The sequence below is a fragment of the Heterodontus francisci genome, chromosome 4 (assembly GCF_036365525.1).
Source record: "Heterodontus francisci isolate sHetFra1 chromosome 4, sHetFra1.hap1, whole genome shotgun sequence".
Taxonomy (NCBI): Eukaryota; Metazoa; Chordata; class Chondrichthyes; order Heterodontiformes; family Heterodontidae; genus Heterodontus; species Heterodontus francisci.
Genome location: NC_090374.1, coordinates 87,278,676 through 87,298,754, shown reverse-complemented (window position 1 = coordinate 87,298,754; position 20,079 = coordinate 87,278,676). Strand labels below are relative to the sequence as shown.

The following is a 20,079-nucleotide window of genomic DNA, read 5'->3' as shown; positions in this document are numbered from 1 at the left end:
TATGGCAAATCTTTACCCCCACGCCCCACTATGAGAAAAAATGGAGGGGTGGGGAAAATATTCAGATCCCTCCAGACATGAGCACCATCGAGTCCAGACTAGTATTGCATCCAAATGTCAACTGACAGTATTTGGACCAGTGAACCCTGCCCCTTGTGCACTATTTTTCAAAAAGGGAGACCATACACAAATAATTTTAGCCTGAGATAAACATTTTTCTTGGCAGGAGAGAGAGACTATGAGCCAATTTCCAGAGAACTAGAAGGCAATAGTATGTCACGAACGCAAGAGGTCAATTAACTCCTGTTCCTGGGTCCAGTGGATCTCAGTCACTGTTTTATATAATGTTGTAATACATCTTCTTGAGATCATATATTCCTACTCAAGTGAGTCCACAAGCAGCTTGTTAGCTGTTTGTAAAGGCACAATAAAGCACTGACAGAAATAATTGTCTCATTTGTACCATAACCAATACTTGATTTAGGTTCAACATTGGTATTGAATTGATACTTCATTAATCTAAATGGTGGACTGCCAGAGATTGTCATTCAAGTGTGTCTTTCTAGCTGGCATATCTGACATAGCAGGTCTCAATGAAACTTGTACTAAGAGGATCTATAATGATTTTTGATATTAAAAAAAATTATTGAAAGTAAATTACACTGAAAGATTAACTCTAAGATTTTTGTTATCAGAAAGTCAATATGCAATGTATAATTTTTTTTTAAACTTACCTAATTTTCCTCTTTCAATAGCTTGGATTTTTGACATTTCTAAGATTGTTTATCTTCCACCTGGTTGGACTTGCAGAAGCTTTTAAGGAATGTAAATATCGCCTTCATATTTACTTAGAAGGTAAGCTCATGTTAAAAACAAATTTACCAAATATCATGTATACATGAATTATTTTTGTTAAACATGCTTTAATGAAACAAATTATAACCGGAATTGCATTGCTTAGCTGCTTTTACAGATGCCTCAAATGCAACATGCCAAAAATTTCTTGTACAGATTTATAAAATGTGCATTTAGATAGCACTTGTCACTTCCTTAGGATGTCCCAGTGAACTACTTGTGAAGTGAAATCACTGTTGTTATGTAGGCAAATTGCAAGCAATTTTCACACAGCTAGGTCACACAAACTGAAAATGCAGTTAATTTGCTTTGGTGGAATTGGTTAAAAGAGGAATGTTCCCTGTACACTAGGAGAACTCCTTGTTGTTCTTCAGATAGTGTATTGGTATCCAGACAGTTAGGACTTTGGTTTGCATCTCATCCAAAAGGCAACTCTTCAGCAATGCAGTGCTCCTTCAGTACAGCATTTACAGACCAGATTACGTACTAGATTATGTGCTTATGTTCTGGAATGGTACTTGAATCTATAATTAGCTTGAATACACATCTTCTGGCTTACCGACAAGAGTGCTACCAACTGAGTGAGGTTGAGACTTGTAAGATCTTTTGTTGCATGTTTCTCATCATGCCTTATTAGATAATTAATTGTAATTTGTTTTCAATTGTTGGTTACTTTGAAAAGGCCATTTAAAATTATGAGGATTTGTGTTCCCCATTTTAGAGGGTCATCATTTTACCATCAGTTATACTAATATCAGATTTGGTAATTTTCTTCCATGAGCAGACATTCATATGTCTGCTGAGTGTATTTCATGCACTGCAATGGTCATTTGTGTTATAAACAAGAGGAGGCTAAGCTCATCTGCACATCTTCTCCACTATGAAAGAAAACATGCTGGCCATCATGGTCAGGGAAGAATTATGATTGTGGTGAGTGGCAGAGCTTGAGGAGACAGCGTAGGGTTTCTTCATACTGAATCCTCTTTTTCCATTCTCACCCTTCACAATCCACAACTCTTTCTTTCTTCACACTAAAATACAACTTTTTAAAAATTCTTTCATGGGATGTGGGCATTGCTGGCAAGGACAGCATTTTGTTGCCCTTCCCTAATTGTCATTGACAACTGAGTGACTTAATGGGCCATTTCAGAGGGCAGTTAAGAGTCAGCCACATTGTTGTGGGCCTGGAGTTACATGTAGGCCAGATCAGGTAAGGACAGCAGATTTTCTTCCCTGAAGGACATTAGTGAACCGGATGGGTTTTTAACAAAAAATCATGTTAGTTTCATGGCACCATTACTGAGACTAGCTTTTTTATTAATTAAGTGAGTTGTGTTTAAATTCCACCCACTGCTATAGTGGGATTTGAACCCATGTTCCCAGGGCAATAGCCTCTGGCTTACTAGTCCGTTGACCGTTCCACTACATCACCATTCCTTTCTTCTTCTTGTCTTCCATTTCAGTTGTTCAAAATGTGGAGACACCTCTGCTTCAAGATGCACTGTCACTTGATCTAACCCTTGTGGGCACCAGCTCAGGGACTGGCACCAATGTACTTTAGAGGGACGGCAAGAAGAGGGGTCTTCACAAGATGAATCATGGGTCACAAGTGTGCAAGAGCTAAGGCAAAGGAATAGGACGCCACAAGTATAATCTTGCCAGAGGTGGAGATCACATACTAGCTCTGCTGCAGAGGACGCAAGTGCTGACGTCGAGGGCTTGGGATAGCAAAGAAAGCTGATAGGCACACACCAGAACATTCTAGGTGCACTGGACAGCCTGCCAGCAGGCTTACACACAATAACTTGGAGCGTGGGGGATTCAAGCTCCAACTTGTGTTGTGGCTTCACACAGAGCATTGGGACCATTCTGTTCACCATAGACTGAGTGAGCATCTCCATGAAGATGACAGTGGTGCCCATTATGGAGCTTCTGCTGACAGCTCTCACACAGCTTCCTTGGCAGCTTAAACTGCTGCCGTTGAAGCTCAGGTGGCTGCTATCTGGGCTCTGGGGGCCATACCAAATCATCTTTTACTGCAATAAAACTGTTTTGAAGGCAAACAAAAACAGTCTAGCTTCAACAAAAACTTCTCAAAAGTCAGAAGTAAATTTTATAAGCCAGAAAACAGGCAGAAAGTTACTCAGCACAAGCAGCCAGAAGCTAACTGCCAGTCTAAATGGTAAAACCAGCAATTAACTTCTATGTAGAGGATGAGCTCTTTAAATAGTGTTGCTGAAGAGTCCTTCCTGCTTGTTCGTACCATGAGTTAATAAGCGAGTTTATGACATGGCAGGTCAGGTGCTTGGACAGACCAATATCACAAAAGGGTCCTTCAACAAGCAAATGACCATTATTTAAATATTTTATTAATTGTTTTACATACTTCCTGTGCATACCCTGGACTTCTACGGAGCAACCCGATCCAACTTGGTGGACAGAGCAAATGCGGCTCAGAATGAGCACTGTGTGCCGCCACCATGTTGGATGGTTAGGTGCCCCTTTTGCACCTCGAAAACAAGAGCACCATCAATGAATCGCTAGACCATTAACTGTATATTTTTATTTTTTTTCTTTGGAATGCATAAACAGTTAATGGTCTAGCGATGTGCATGCATTTCACAGAAAATTGTAGTGACCTTGTTGATGATTTTATTATATCTCCAATAGCTACACTCTTCTGCTTATTCTAACCTGTAGGCTACCAATTTTTTCTCTTCAAATTTTGTATAGAAAACTGCTTAACCTTTGGTCTTCCTTTGTCACAATACTTTTGAAGCCATTGATTTGCTCAACTACTCCCCATGCCCACCTTTGATGCCTTCATCCCCAATAGCCTGAAGCCCTCAGAATGGCACGCGCAGCTCTTGCAGCATGGCGCCCCATGATGGGAAAGGTGCTAGTATTGGGTGTGTCTTTGCTGCGCTGTAAGTCCCAGCTGTTCCGGCTGATTTGACTCAAGTTCTTGAAACTTGGACCACACAGAACCCACTGAATGCATAGGCTGTCCATTCACAAAAGAAGATGCATTATGCTGCAAGAGGGAACTCCACTAGTATTATTTAAAGGGACAGCTGTCCAGCTTGCAAGTAAAATGACTTAGACTAACTTCTGATGTTGCAAAGTTTGTGGAAGTACTTTGAAGTGTTTTTGGAGATGTTGTGGTGAGTTGCAGGAAGTGTTGCTGCATATTCACAGGGAGGGCAGAGATTTAGTGACCTGTGCACACAGAGACTGAAACCGGTATGGAGGCTGCAGTTGCAGTACAATTGTGTCTGAAACACGATGGGTAGATGGAACAGAGGCTGCAAAGAGGAGAAATTCTGTCTTTAGGGAGGAGAAGGAGGCAGGGAGGAGGCATTCAGGATGACTTTGCTCTAGATGGGCTGCCTGTGTGCATCCACTCAGACTCTGATTCCCTTAGGATAGCATCTTTCACCATCATGGCTCCACTATGACCTACCTTCATCTGTGACTTTCCATCACAAGTATCCTCTTGGCCTAAATCCTGAAGTAAAAGACACTGACAAAAACCTTTCCGTACCATCATTATCAAACAATATATCCAATTATACAAGCAAAATTGAACTTTTCTCCCTTGTGCATTCCCTCAGGGCCTGTTTTGCAGGTGTTCTTGTCTGTCCAAATGTTCCTTTGTAGTGCTACCCCAGTGGCTGTTGGAAGGTGGTTGACTTTGACTGGGGGAGACTGTAGATGGCCTTACAGGATGGCCTCAAGCAGCTCTGGCGCTTGAGGGCCTGGCTTCTGACTGCACCACTTTGCCATAGGTGGCAGCAATCTGGGCTGGCTGGCTGAGAGGCAACAGCAAGGGCAATGGCAGAGTGGCAGCGGTAGGAGCACAAATACTGTCATACTGAGAGAGGACAGCAGGTTTGTGCTCCACAGTGACACTGCCATTCCTAGGGGGCAGCGCCTCGGCAATCCTAGTAATCTGTTGGAGGGCAGATTGTTATACTTCTGTAAGATCCTGTGTGCTCCTTTGAGTACTTAGATCTACAGTCAGTAAGGCAGCAGTCTGAGCCTGCATGGCAGCAAGCAGCAATCTCATGACCTCCGTATGAGCTTCTACTGCAGCAGTCAGACATTGGGTAGCTTCCGTCTGTGTTGCCATGGAAGCTGAGACTGTGGCTACCAGAGGCTGCATCGTGGGTAGGCCTGCTATGGACGGCTAACACAAAACGGAATCTAAAAGACTTCTATAGGCACGTAAATAGTAAAAAGATGGTAAAAGGAAGAATGGGGCCAATTAGGGACCTAAAATGGAATTTATGCATGGAGGCAGTGGCCATGGCTATCGTACTAAATGAGTACTTTGCATCTGTCTTTACCAAGGAAGGAGATGCTGCCCAAGTCACAGTGAAAGAGGGGGTGGTTGAGACACTAGATGGGCTAAAAATTGATAAAGAGGAGGTATTGGATAGGCTGGCTGTACTTATAGGTGATAGGTCACCACGGCCAGATGAGATGCATCCAAGGATACTGAGGAAAGTAAGGGTGGAAATTGCGAAGGCAGTGGTCATAATCTTTCAATCCTCCTTAGGTACAGGTGTGATGCCAGAGGACTGGAGAATTGCAAATGTTACAGCCTTGTTCAAAAAAGGACCAGCAGCTTCAGGCTAGTCAGTTTAACCTTGATGATGGGAAAGCTTTTAGAACTGATAATTTGGGACAAAATTAATAGTCACTTGGACAAATGTGGATTAATTAAGGAAAGCCAGCATGGATTTGTTAAAGGCAAATCATGTTTAACTAACTTGCTTGAGTTTTTTGATGAAGTAACAGAGAGGGTTGATATGGGGTAGATTGATTTCCAAAAGGCATTTGATAAAGTTCCACATAACAGGCTTATCAGTAAAGTTAGAGCCCATGTAATAAACAGGACAGTAGCAGCATAGATATGAAATTGGCTGAGTGACAGGAAATAGAGAGTAGTGGTGAAAAGGTTGTTTCTCAGACTGGACAAAAGCTTCCCCAAGGGTCAGTGTTGGGACTCCTGCTTTTCTTGATATATATTAATGGCTTAGACTTGTGTATACTGGGCACAATTTCAAAATTTGCAGATGACACAAAACTTGGAAGTACTGTGAACTGTGAGGAGCAGAGTGATGGACTTCAAGAGGACATAGCTAGGATGGTGTAATGGGCGGACAAGTGGCAGATGAAATTCAATGCAGAGAAATGTGATGTGATTCATTTTGGTAGTAAGAATGAGAAGAGCCAATATAGATTAAAGGATGCAATTCTAAGTGGGGGAGGGTGCAGGAGCAGAGGGACCTGGAGGTATATGTGCACAAATCATTTAAGGTTGCAGGGCAGTCTGAGAAAGCGGGAAATAAAGCATGTGGGATCCTGGGCTTTTTAAATAGGGACATAGAGTATAAAGGTAAGGAAGTTATGATAAACCTGTAAATACATTGGTTCGGCCTCAACTAGACAATTGTGTCCAGTCTGGGCATCATACTTTCAGAAGGACATTAAGGCATTAGAGAGGGTGTAGAAAAGATTCATGAGAATGGTTCCAGGGATGAGGAACTTCAATTATGTGGATAGATGAGAGAAGCTGGGTCTCTTCTCCAAGGAGAAGAGAAGATTAAGAAGAGATTTGATAGAGGTGTTCAAAATCATGAGGGGTCTGGACAGAGTAGATCAGGAGAAACTATTCCCATTGACCGAAGGATCCAGAACCAGAGGACACTGATTTAAGGTGATTGGAAAGTGAAACAACAATGACAGTGAGGAATATGTTATTTACGCAGCGAGTGGTTAGGATCTGAAATGCACAGACTGCGAGGGTGGTGGAGGCAGATTCAATCAAGGCTTTCAAAAGAGAACTGGATAATTATCTGAAGAGAAAAGATTTGCAGGGCTATACGGAAAAGGGACTAGGTGAGTTGATCTTAGAGAGTTGGCGTGGACACGACAGGCTGAATGACCTCCTCCTGTGCTGTAACTATTCTATGATAAATGCTGTCATGAAGTTGGCCACCACTTCCATGTTTGAAAGAATGGGCTCCATTCTTGCTCCTTAAGAGTGACAGCAGGCTTTCTGGCAGGTCTGCCAATGCAAAGCATTTCACTGAGCTTTTCCATCAGCCTTTTTCTGTACATTGCCCCATCAAAGTCCTGATCTGAGTGCCTTACAGCAGAACTCATGCATAACATTGCCATCTGGGGTGCTGGCACCTGTGCTACCCTTTCCTCGTGCCCGGTGACTCACTATGTACAGATTGTGCCTCTACGCTACCCTCTAAAGTTTGCGCAATACCAGTATCTGAACTGGTCACTGAGTGTCAGATCAAGTTATGGTGCTTCTTCATCAGTGGCTTGATGTTGTGTCCTATCCTCCTTCCTGCTGCCTCCTGGGGCTGCTGTGGCTGGGCAGATGGCAGTTCTTGGTTACCTGAAAGCATAAAATCAGAAGGGGAGGGTTTGAGTGGGGTGGGGATTGTGGCTGGTGTGGTGTGTAAAACAAGAAATCCGTGGCCACACCGTCTCCAGCTTGCACATCATGCCAGATAGCAGGAAGAGGGTAAGGTGGGAGTTGGCAATGGGCATAAGTCAGCAACATATCGTCACCCTGAATGCTCTTGGCAACACCAGATGCTGAGGGCTCTGTTGCATCTGGCCCCATGATGCATAGCACCATTTCCTCCATTGTGTTCTGTGGATGCAAGCGTGCCTGGTCCCTGACTGTTCTCTGGCGCTCCCTCCTGTTATGGGTAACCTTGTCCTGCAAGAGAGAGGGAAGAATGCCAGTGATTGTGTTGCACTGTGTTTGGGTGATATGGAAGTAGTAGGGTGGGTTAGAGGCTGACATCATTGGGAGTTGTGTGAGGGTAAGGTGGAGTTTGTGAATTTTGGCCCGAGTCCTGAATGCTTGGGTCAGTGCAAGGTTGAGTGATGGGGGTGTGATGCATTGAACAGCGTGAGTGGTTGGTGTAGCGGTGGGTAGGAGTTGTCATGTAAAGATGCATTCACTGACTTTGACTGCTGAGGTCATTGAACTTCTTACGGCACTGCTGCCAGGTCCTTGGGGCCAGACTCTGGTATTGACCTCCCTGCCCACTTGCTCCCTTTCCCTCTGGAGGGTGATCCTTGAAGACCTCCCTGCCCTCCAACATGGCCTCTCTCTTCCTGTCTACCTCCACCACTAAGGCCTCCAGCACCACATGGATGAACCTAGGAACTCTCTCTCTTCACTGGTGCTCCATTTATGCAGCTTCTACTTGCAACCTGTGTCATTACAAGCAGTCAGCAGAAAACTTTCCAACGAATGTAGCACCTGTTTAAGAGGGGCAGGCTGCACTATGTGCTATTGAGCGCTCAGCCAGCCAGCCAGCAGCACGGGACCCACTCGACCCAATCCTACAATCATTTAAATGAGCAGGTAGCACAAAGTTTGCATGCTGCAGGCCTCAACAGGAACGGGCCCGGACAGATCATAAATCGCAACCACGTGTCCGAACATGGACCTTAATGAATTTTTAGCTCTTACTCTCTCCCATCACAGTTGATTCCCCTAGTATGGCATCCATCTTTGCTCCCTCTTGAGCATATTTGGAACTGATATAGACTTGTTGGGCGAATGGCCCATTTCTGTGCTTTGAGTACTGTTATACATCTGATTTAGCCATTTATCACCAGGATTACATCAAGTGCTATCCTCTATCAAAACTGCCAACTGCTTTGGGATCATCCCAGAGAACAAAGATAAGCCCGGATTTCCTGTCTCAACTCCAACCATCTCCTTAAACCCCTCTCCACTACCTCTCTATCTTCACCTCCAACATGTGCAAGGAACTCGCTGACTTTTTTACTTTAAGATTCAGACCATTCTTTCAGGTGCCACTTCCTCCCCACTTCCCTTTGCCCAACTAACCAAACTGACCCCCTCCCCCCACCCCATCTCCTCTTTGCCCTACTCTGAATTGGTGTTTCTCTCAATTTTCTTTCCTATTAACCTTTATGTCCTCTTGAGCTAATCTTATCCATGAGACCCATCTCCTCTGCATTTGACCCCATTTTCACTGAACTGCTGACCACCAGCTTCCCTTCCTGACCTCATTTGAGCTGGCATTGCTGTCCCTCTTCCTTTCAAAACCATCACCATCAACGGTCTCCTCAAAAAAAAAAATGCATAATCCCTCTAGGTTTCATAATAAAATGCCTTATTTCTGATATGATTCTTACATTCTTAGGTCTTTCAGAGCGTGAAGCTTGTTATCGATCATATCCAAATATTCTGCTGGGTGTTCATTTCATGATTAGAGCAGGAGAAATAATCTGTGGCTCTCTGAGATCAAGTGAAGCATATTCTCATGGGACAGGTGTTTTGGATGGAGAACTGAACAAAAATTTCTGTAGCCAGGTGAGGAATATTGAATATTAATACTTCGGTTCCAGTTCAAATTGTGCAGTCCTCTAACTTATAAAATACTAAAATAAAAGTGGCTTTTGAAAAAAGTGACAACTGTGACAATTTTCAGAAACTTACAAAACTAATTTTGTATTATTAATCACTTTGTAAATAATGTTAAATGGGCCCATTGTATGTTATTTTAGTATTTTCAGTAGCTCTTGAAGCTGAAAGTAATGATTGGAATCTGACTGCATACTACTGTACTGTGGATGGTTAGGTCTTGATAAAAATGTATTTATTAGTTATTATGTTTACTGTTGTGTTAAAATGCTATTTTTGCTTCTATCCAAGATAACAGTAAAAAATAAAGTAAATATTTGCAGCAGTTGTCTACAAGGGAAAACAGAAAAAGAGCTTTTGTGTCAAGAAATTTTAACTGACTAAACTCTGGGCTACAAATTTGCCTGCCCTATTTTTTGAGGAGGGAGGTTTGTCATTCGCTACTTACTCATGCTGGCTCATTGGAGGTGGGCAGCAAGCAAATTTGGTGCTCCCACCTCATTACCATGATTGTGATGTTGCAAGAGTGCTTCAATTTATTTTGTAAAATATGTTTCTAAGGGACTTATAGTTGAATTATGGACATTGATTCATCTGGAAGCTTGAAGAGATGCTGAACTTCATGTTTTTTAAAAAGAAGTCACCAGAAAGTTCCTGGATTTGACCTGGACAAGCCCTTACTGGAAGGTACCTGTTTTCAGATAAAATACCAGCAGAGAGCTTTTTGTTTTGACTTGGAGAAGATGTTTACAGCGAAGTGACAGGTCAAGATTTATACGGGTCAAGAGGCTTGACTTCTGGAATGTTTTGCTTTCACTTTGAATTGTTAAAAAATACAGTTGTTTTTTGCCTGCCAAGGAAATCCAGCTCATCTCTTTCTCTCCCTTTGAAAGAAACTGAGTGTCCAGTGTGTTAGTCTCCTCTTTCCTCCTGTATTTGAAGAAACCCCGCGTATTGAATGTGTGGGAACCTAAATCCCTGTTGCTGCATTTCTGATGTAAGGACTATCTGAAACCTCTGTAGCTGCATTTCTTGGGAGAGCCTACCCAAACTGATCTTCAGCATCACCTGGAAAAAACTGTTCTCAGAAGATTCTGGTGACAGCCATCGATACGCAATTGGGACTCCAAACTAAAGCAAAGGACATCTTTCCGTGTCTCCTCTTTTTCTTCAGGAATCAGCAAGTATTCAGCCTAGGTGTTCTTTTTGCCTTTATTTTAAATAACAAAGCTCTAAAACCAAAATCCCTTTTTTCCCAGTTAACTGGTCTGTGGGTTTGTGTGGTGGGGGGCTAAGGTAAAAAGGGAACTGTTATTCTTCAGTCTTTGTGTTTATGCTTTGCTTCATTACTGGCGATGACTTGTTTTATAATAAACTGATAATTTTGTTATTTATTAAAGAAACCTGGTTGGTGTGTTTAATTCTGGGGGGAAAAAATATATGATTGATCGTATCAGTAAGTGGGAAAATTTAAATATATGTTGTGACCTGTGGAGAAGTGGAACCAGAATAAACAGTGCCCTTCTCCTGCCTTGGTCATAACAGTAGGATGAAGCAGAGTGGGTTCTGTACTGTGGGGTTCCTCTTCATACTGCAGCTGTTGCTGTGCTCAGCAGGGGGCCAAATAGTGTTGTGCTGAAAGAACGGTGCAGTCAGCCTGCTCCTCTTAAAGGAAAGCTGTCCATCTTAAAGGAAAGCTGCACTGAATAATGTTGCTGGAATTTAAAACATGGAAAATGGAACATCAGGGCAGAGAGAAGGTTCCAGAGTGACGGATGCGGCACTAGAGGCATTAGTGGTGTAGGTGGCTAGGAGTAAAGACGCTCCTGGCGCCCCACAGACCTCCCTCGGGGAGTGAGAGCAGGTGGCCAGGGGCCCGAGGACCTGGCAGCTGTGCCACAAGAAGCCTAATTACCTCAGGTGATTGAATCTCCTACCCACGACACCACCAACCTCTCATGCTGCTCAATGCAGCACACCCCCATCACTCATCCATCCGCACTGGGGAGACAGTGGCGTAGTGGTAATGTCACTGGACCAGAGACTCAGGCTAATGCTCTTGGGACATGGGTTCAAATCCCACCACGGCAGATGGTGGAATTTGAATTCAATTAATAAATCTGAAATTAAGAGCTCATCAAGTGGCGAGCATGTAACCATTGTTGATTGTTGTAAAAACCCCTGTGGTTCACTAATGTCCTTAAAGGAAGGAATCTGCCATCCTTATCTGATCTGGCCTACATGTGACTTCAGACCCACAAAGTGGTTGACTCTTAATTGCATTCTGAAATGGCTTAGAAAGCCACTTAGTTGTAACAAACCACTATCAAGCCTAAGAAAAGGAATGAAACCGGACAGACCATCGACGTAGGCACCAGAAACAACAAAGGCAAACCCAACCATGTCGATCCTCCTTACTAATATCTGGGGGCTTGTGCCAAAATTGGGAGAGCTGCCCCACACACTAGTCAAGCAATAGCCTGACATCGTCACACTCACGGAATCATACCTTGCAGACAATGTCCCAGATACCACCATCACCGTCCCTGGGTATGTCCTGTCCCACTGGCAAGATAGACGCACCAGAGGTGGTGGCACAGTGGTATACAGTCGAGAGGGAGTCGTCCTGGGAGTCCTCAACATTAACTGTGGACCCCATGAAGTCTCATGGCATCAGGTCAAACATGGGCAAGGAAACCTTTTTTTTTATATTCATTCATGGGATGTGGGCGTTGCTGGCTAGGCCAGCATTTATTGCCCATCCCTAATCGCCCTTGAACTGAGTGGCTTACTAGGCCATTTCAGAGGGCATTTAAGAGTCAACCATATTGCTGTGGGTCTGTAGTCACATGTAGGCCAGACCAGGTAAGGCGGCAGATTTCCTTCCCTAAAGGACATTAGTGAAGCAGATGGGTTTTTACAACAATCGACAATGGTTTCATGACCGCCATTAGACTAGCTTTTTTTTATTGCAGATTTTTATTAATTGAATTCCAATTTCACCATCTGCCGTGGTGGGATTCGAACCCATGTCCTCAGAGCACTAGCCTGGGCCTCTGCGTTACTAGTCCTTTGATGTTACCACTACGCCGCCACCTCCCCTGCTGATTACCACCTACTGTCCCCCCTCGGATGATGAATCAGTGCTTCTCCATATTGAACACCAATTGGAAAAAGCACTGAGGGTAGCAAGTGCACAAAATGTACGCTGGATGGGGGACTTCAATGTCCGTCACCGAGTGGCTCAGTAGCACCACTACTGACCGAACTGGCCGAGTCGTAAAGGACATAGCTGCTAGAGTGGGTCTGCGGCAGATGGTGAGAGAACCAACAAGAGAGAAAAACCTACTTCCCCTTGTTCTCACCAATCTACCTGTCGCAGATGCATCTGTCCATGACAGCATTGGTAGGAGTGACCACCGCACACCCCTTGTGGAGACTAAGTCCCCGACTTTACTTTGCGGGTATCCACCATCGTGTTGTGTGGCACGACCATAGTGCTAAATGGGATATATTTCAGACAGATCTAGAAAGTCAAAACTGGGCATCCATAAGGCACTGTGGGCCATCAGCAGCAGCAGAATTGTATTCAACCACAATCTGTAACCTCATGGCCCGTCATAACCCCCACTCTACCAAGGTGGGGAACCAGCCCTGGTTCAATGAAGAGTGCAGGAGGGCATGCCAGGAACAGTACCAGACATACCTAAAAATGAGGTGTCAGCCTGGTGAAGCTACAACACGGGACTACTTGCATGCCAAACAGCAGAAGCAGGATGCAATAGACAAGGCTAAGTGATCCCACAACCAACGAATCAGGTCTAAGCTCTGCAATCCTGCCACATCCAGTCCTGAATGGTGGTGGACAATTAAACAACTGACAGGAGGAGGCTCCACAAATATCCCCATCCTCAATGATGGGGGAGCCCAGCACATCAGTGCAAAAGACAAGGATGAAGCATTTGCATCCATATTCAGTCAGAAGTGCTGAGTGGATGATCTATCTCTGCCTCCTCCTAAAGTCCCCAGCATCACATATGCCAATCTTCAGACAATCCAATTCACTCCACGTGATATCAAGAAACGGCTGAAGGCACTGGTTACTGCAAAGGCTATGGGCCCTGACAGCATTCTGGCAATAGTGCTGAAGACTTTGTGCTCCAGCCAAGCTGTTCCAGTACAGCTACAACATTGGCAACTATCCGGCAATGTGGAAAATTGCCCAGGTATGTCCTGTGCACAAAAAAATGGACAAATCCAACCTAGCCAATTACCGCCCTATTGGTTCAGTCTCAATCATCAGCAAAGTGATGGAAGGGCTTGTTGACAGTGCTATCAAGTGGCATTTGCTCAGCAATTACATGCTCACTGACACTCAGTTTGGGGTTGTTAGTGGGAAAGAATCTGAAATAATCACTCAACACTTGGGTCTGCTCCAAACGTCAAACAATTTATTGGGTTACGCCGGCAGGGAGGAGGTCACTGAGCAATCCAGATTCCTCTCCACCAAACAAAGGAAAATCATCAATACTTATACAGTTTCAAACAGTTACTCAGCCCATCTCGGCTGGACACGGTCCAATCACAGTGATTATAGATTACATACATTGATTAGTGGAACCAATGAAATTGGTTACCAGGCATTGGGGGACTGCGTGACCAGCTCATGGACAGCTAGAGGGTTACTCAAACCCCCTTATCTACCGTCCTTGGGTCTTATGTATATGTAACACCTTGTCTTAACCTTGTTACAGGCTGGTATCTTTGTCAGCATTCCATAAGGGCATCTGCTAGAGGCTGCTTGATATTTCGCTGAATGAGCCTTTTTCTGTGTGAATCTGTGTGAATCAGCCCTTATAAGGAATGTAGTCAAGTTAGTTAGCTTTCCCATGGTGCCTTGCAAACATTTATTGCTAGCTAGAATTATATGTTATTGGTTATTCACATAGTATTTATTGTGGGTGCCTCTGCCCTGGGAATACACTTCAACAGGGTTGAGCCAAGGACACTACCCTGAGGAACTCCTGCAGTAATGTCCTGGAGCTGCAGTGATGTCCTGGAGCTGAGACGATTGACCTCCAACAACCACAACCATTTTCCTTTGCGCTCGGTATGACTCCAATCAGCAGAGTGTTTTCGCCCTAATACCCATTGACTCCAGTTTTGCTAGGGCTCCTTGATGCCATACTCAGTCAAATGCTGCCTTGATGTCAAGGGCAGTCACTCTCACCTCACCTCTTGAAGTTAGCTCTTTTGTCCATGTTTGGACCAAGGCTGTAATGAGGTCAGGAGCTGAGTGGCCCTGGCGGAACCGAAATTCGGCATCACTGAGCAGGTTATTGCTAAGCAAGTGCTGCTTGATTGCACTGTCTACAACACCTTCCATCATGTTACTGATGATCGAGAGTAGACTGATGGGGCAGTAATTGGCCGGGTTGGATTTGTCCTGCTTTTTATGTACAGGACATACCTGGGAAACTTTCCATATTGCTGGGTAGATGCCAGTGTTGTAGCTGTGCTGGAACAGCTTGGCTAGGGGCGCAGCAAGTTCTGGAACACAGGGGGATCTTCAGTACTATTGCCGGAATATTGTCAGGGCCCATAGTCTTTGCAGTATTCAGTGTCTTCAGTCGTTTCTTGATATCAAGTGGAGTGAACTGGATTGGCTGAAGACTGGCATCTGTGATGCTGGGGCCTTCAGGAGGAGGCCGAGATGGATCATCCACTTGGCACTTCTGGCTGAAGATTGTTGCAAATGCTTCAGCCTTATCTTTTACACTGATGTGCTGGACTCCCCCATCATTGACCATGGACCTCTTGCTTCCCACCCCACCAACCTTCCCCTTTTGATTTCCTGCCTTCAAACACCCAAAAATTGCCTCCTACCCAGCCACAGCTGCCTAAGGAGGAAGAGGGAGAGCAACAGCTCAGCCCTAACGAAGAGGCCCCATCACTTGATCTGACCCTCCCAGCCACCAGCTAAGGTACTGGTACTGCACACATCTTGGAGGCAAGTATCGAGTTGGGATCGGCACATGGTAAGTCATCCAGGCATGAGTGGGCTGCAGGCAGGCCAGGGAGAAAGGATGATGCATTTGCCAGCTCCCTGGAGGGCGAGATCGCAGACGAATACCTTTGCAGAGGACTCCGATGAGTACCTCGATGGGGAGGCATACAGGAGAGCACTGATTGGCCTGCACACCAAGATGCTAGGTGCATTGGCTGGTCTGCTAGACATCTTCCTGTCACTATTGAGGAGCATGGAGGTCTCCGTTGCCAATGTGACAGAGGGCATTGCACAGAGCTTGCTCTTTCTACAATCTCTGCTCCATCTCCCTTGTTAGAGTTTGAGTCTGAGCTAATTGACCTTTTGACTCCTACGTTCTGAAATGATTCAATGTGGCATTCGTATTGATGATCGTGGTTATATTTTATTCAATATAAGCAAGACTTGGCACATGCTAATAATGTCTGAGAAGTTGTATCAAGACGCAACAGTTGCTTTACCCATTACACCTTGGTTAGAAGTAAGATCTCCAAGTGACTACCCCCAGTGGCTGTGCCTCAGGCTCCTTCGTCCGTTGGTGTGACATGCATGGACCCTCTGCCAGCCTGTCTTTCTGCGAACGAACATTTGCGGGATGGTCCCAAGCCCCTGGTCAAATGCTTTTGCACTCTCTGTGCTGGAGAAATCCCTTCTTATACTTTCTTTACACAGCAAAGCCTATGGGGGCAGTTTAACCCTATTGTTGACTGACAACTGATATCCTTTGTCCAATTACAAGGATGCCATGTACACAATGTTCTTGCCTACCCAGGCCAGGTCAGCATTTCATGAACCCTTGACATAATCTTTTTTACTTCTGGACCATTATCAGCTGTGGCAATACAAAGAGGCATTTTTTACACTGTAGACATGTAGGGCCCGATGTTAGTTCTGTGCATGTGGGTGGGTTTTGAATGCATTACATCTCACCCATGGTGTATTTGATGTCCTAATAATTCCAGCTAGAGGCACCATCCCTTTACTCCTTGTCACATTCTAACTGAGGCACCTAACCTTAACTAGCTCTGCTTGCTCTTGTTTTTTTAAACATTTAATTTAATAAGCCATATCACACATGTCCCACATCTACTACCCTCACAATCCTACTGTTATTCACATCTCCAAGATATAGTTTCTTAGGTTAATACATAGGTGAAACAAAACATATATATGTTTTTAGGGATTCTTAGAAACATAGAAAATAGGAGTAGGAGTAGGCCATTCGGCCCTTCGGGCCTGCTCTGCCATTCAAAAAAGATCATGGCTGATCGTCTGATTCAGTACCCTGTTCCCGCTTTCTCCCCTTATCCCTTGATCCCTTTGGCATTAAGAAATATATTTATCTCTTTCTTGAATATATTTAATGACTTGGCCTCCACTACCTTCTGCGGTAGAGAATTCCACTGGTCGACTACCCTCTGAGTGAAGAAATTTCTCCTCATCTCAGTTCTAAATGGCATACCCTATATCCTGAGACTGTGACCCCTTGTTCTGGACTCCCCAGCCATTGGGAACATCCTCCCTGCATGTAGCCTGTCTAGTCCTGTTAGAATTTTATAGGTTTCTATGAGATCCCCTCTCATTCTTCTAAACTCTAGTGAATATGGGCCTAGTCAAACCAATCTCTCCTCATATGTGAATCCTGCCATCCCAGGAATCAGCCTAGTAAATCTTGTTTGCACTCCCTCCATGGCAAGAACATCCTTCCTCAGATAAGGAGACTAAACTGCACACAATACTCCAGATGTGGTCACCAAGGCCCTATATAACTGCAGTAAGACATCCTTGCTCCTGTACCCAAATTCTCTTGCAATGAAGACCAACATACCATTCGCCTTCCTAATTGCTTGCAGCACCTGAATGCTTGCTTTCAGCAACTGGTGTACAAGGACACCCAGGTCTCGTTGCACCTCCCCCTTTCCAAATCTGAGGGTAAGGCTAACTGGTCTGTAGTTCCCTGTTTTTTCTCTCCCTCCTTTTTTAAATAGTTGGGTTACATTTGCCACCCTCCAATCTGTAGGAACTGCTCCAGAGTCCATAGAATTTTGGCAGATGACCACCAATGCATCCACTATTTCCAGGGCCACTTCCTTTAGTACTCTGGGATGTAGATTATCCGGCCCTGGGGATTTGTGAGCCTTTAACCCCATTAATTTCCCTAGCATTATTTTTTTAATAATACTGATTTCCTTCAGTTCCTCCCTCTCACTAGGCCCTTGGTTCCCTAACATTTCTGGGAGGTTATTTGTGTCCTCCTTTGTGAAGACAGAACCAAAGTATGTGTTTAATTGTTCTACCATTTCTTTGTTCCCCATTATAATTTCCCCCGTTTCTGACTGTAAGGGACCTACATTTGTCTTCACTAATCTTTTTCTCTTCACATATTTATAGAAGCTTTTACAGTCAGTTTTTATGTTCCTCGCAAGTTTACTCTCATACTCTATTTCCCCCACTTAATCAACCTCTTTGCCCTCCTTTGCTGAATTCAAAACTGCTCCCAATCCTCAGACTTGCTGCTTTTTCTGGCAATTTTATATGCCTCCTCTTTGGATCTAATACTATCCCTAATTTCTTCTGTAAGCCACGGTTGAGCCACCTTTCATGTTTTATTTTTGCACCAGACAGGAATGAATAATTGTTGCAATTCATGCGCACGTTCTTTAAATATTATCCATTGCCTATCCACCGTCAACCCTTTTAGTAAAATTCCCCAATCTACCATAGCCATTCATACCTCTTACCTTCGTAGTTTCCTTTATTTAGATTCAAGACCCTAGTTTCCAATTCAACTACTTCACTCTCCATCTTAATGAAGAATTCTACATGTTATGGTCGGTCATCCCCAAGGGACCCCGCACAACAAAATTGTTAATTAATCCTTTGTCATTGCACAATATCCAGTCTAGGATAGCCTGTTCTCCAGTTGGTTCCTCAATGTATTGGTCTAAAAAACCATCACGTACACACTCCAGGAAATTCTCCTCCACAGTATTATTGTTAATTTGGTTTGACCAATCTGTATATAGATTAAAATCACCCATGATTACAGTTGAACCCTTATTGCATGCGTTTCTAATTTCCTGTTTAATGCCATCCCTTACATTTCCACTACTGTTTGGGGGCCTAGAGACAACCCCCACCAACATTGTCTGCCTCTTGGTGTTTCTTAGCTCCACTCATACAGATTCCACATCATGATTTTCCAAGCCAGTATCCATCCTCACTATTGCATTGATTTCCTCCTTTGATAACAACGCTACCCCTCCTCCTTTCCCGTTTTGCCTGTCCTCCCTAAATATTGAATACCCTTGCATGTTCAATTCCCATCCTTGGTCACCTTGCAGCTATGTCTCCGTAATCGCTACTATATCATAACCATTTATTTGAGCCGTTAATTCATCTACCTTTTTGCGAGTACTCCGCACATTAAGACACAATGCCTTTAGCCTTGTCTTTTTAACATTGTTAGTCTTGGGATTATGTAGTAGCGGTAGTCCAACAGACACATTTTCTAATGAAGCACTTATCCTAATAAGCAACGTGTGTAAATGTACTGGATGACTTTGAGAATCCTCAACACCCTGATGTGCTGCAGACTCAGAGGCACTGTCTGCTGCTGCCCCATATCTGTTGCAGCCTTTGAATGGACTGGTCACCTAATTCTCTGCCCTCTCTATGCGAATGAAGCAACATTCTCTGGCAAATCCAGGACTCAATATAATACCTCCAAAAACATTCCAGAGTACTTCCAGGCACTCTGCAATAGCAGAAGTTGTTAAAATTACTGTACCTGCAATTTAAGTGCCCATCCCTTTAAATAATTCTAGTGCACACCCATCTTGCAGAGTGATACCTGAATTCAGTGCCTGGATCGGTATGGTCCAAATTAGGTAACATGATGTTGCATCAACCAGTTTGGCTGTGTGACGTCAGGATTGCACTGTTTCACAGGTCTCTGGCGCATGCTGGAGATGCCCATGTGGGCGTCCTTCTCACGAGGATGTGCCTAGCAGGACGCACTGGAATTAGCTGGAAGTTCAGCATGCCCCAGCACAACGACATTAGGCCTGGCGGTACAACGGAAGTGAAATTCGCGCCGAATGAGGATAAATGACTGTAGGGGTTCTCCGGCCTCCACAGAAATTCAGGTAGAAGGACTGCAGAAATCCTGGAAAAATATTGATTATGCTGTTTTCCTGGGGTTTCTGGTGTTTTCCCATCAAACTATGAGAAAATAATTTAAAAAAATAATCTGCATTGCCTTTTTAACAAGGTAATAATTGTAATGAGAAGCTTTTTATGCTGTCTGATGCAACATAAAATGAAATGCTTGGAGTTCAGTTTGTTGAAGATCTCAAATAGGTTAATTAACAGCTAACAAGTAAATACAGTGCAAAGCTATCTATTTACATGACTTGCCTCTTGTTACAATAGCAAAGTGAAACTGGAATGTAGTCACATGACTGCATCCTAGTACTCAGCTCATTAGCATATTAAGATCTTAAAGGGACATCACTCTTAAAGGCAATCACACAACACCCCCTTTCTTTCCAAAGATAAGTTGTGTGTGCTAAAAGCAAAATACATAAAATTAGATAACATCAAAATTGTTTACACATGGATAGAGATTGTGAAATTTACAAATATAGAGGCTCAAAAGTCCATATTTTGTCTCAGTGGTTTTACAACTCTTACCCAGGGATTTCGCGTCTCATCTGTTGCTGTTGTTTCTGAAGTT

The 20,079-nt window shown here is 43.9% G+C and overlaps 1 protein-coding gene across 4 annotated transcripts in view; it reads left to right on the top strand.

Moving 5' to 3' along the window:
* The window catches only part of tmem232 (transmembrane protein 232), a 164,165-nt gene that overhangs the window by 47,708 nt on the left and 96,378 nt on the right, over positions 1-20,079 (top strand). For all 4 annotated transcript variants that reach the window (XR_010974875.1, XM_068029810.1, XM_068029809.1 and 1 more), the window contains exons 6-7: positions 756-855; positions 9,075-9,244. Coding sequence is in view for 3 of the 4 variants with exons in the window: in XM_068029810.1 (XP_067885911.1) it covers positions 756-855; positions 9,075-9,244 (270 nt within the window). In the remaining variant the exon portion in view is untranslated. The remainder of the gene's footprint in view (positions 1-755; positions 856-9,074; positions 9,245-20,079) is intronic.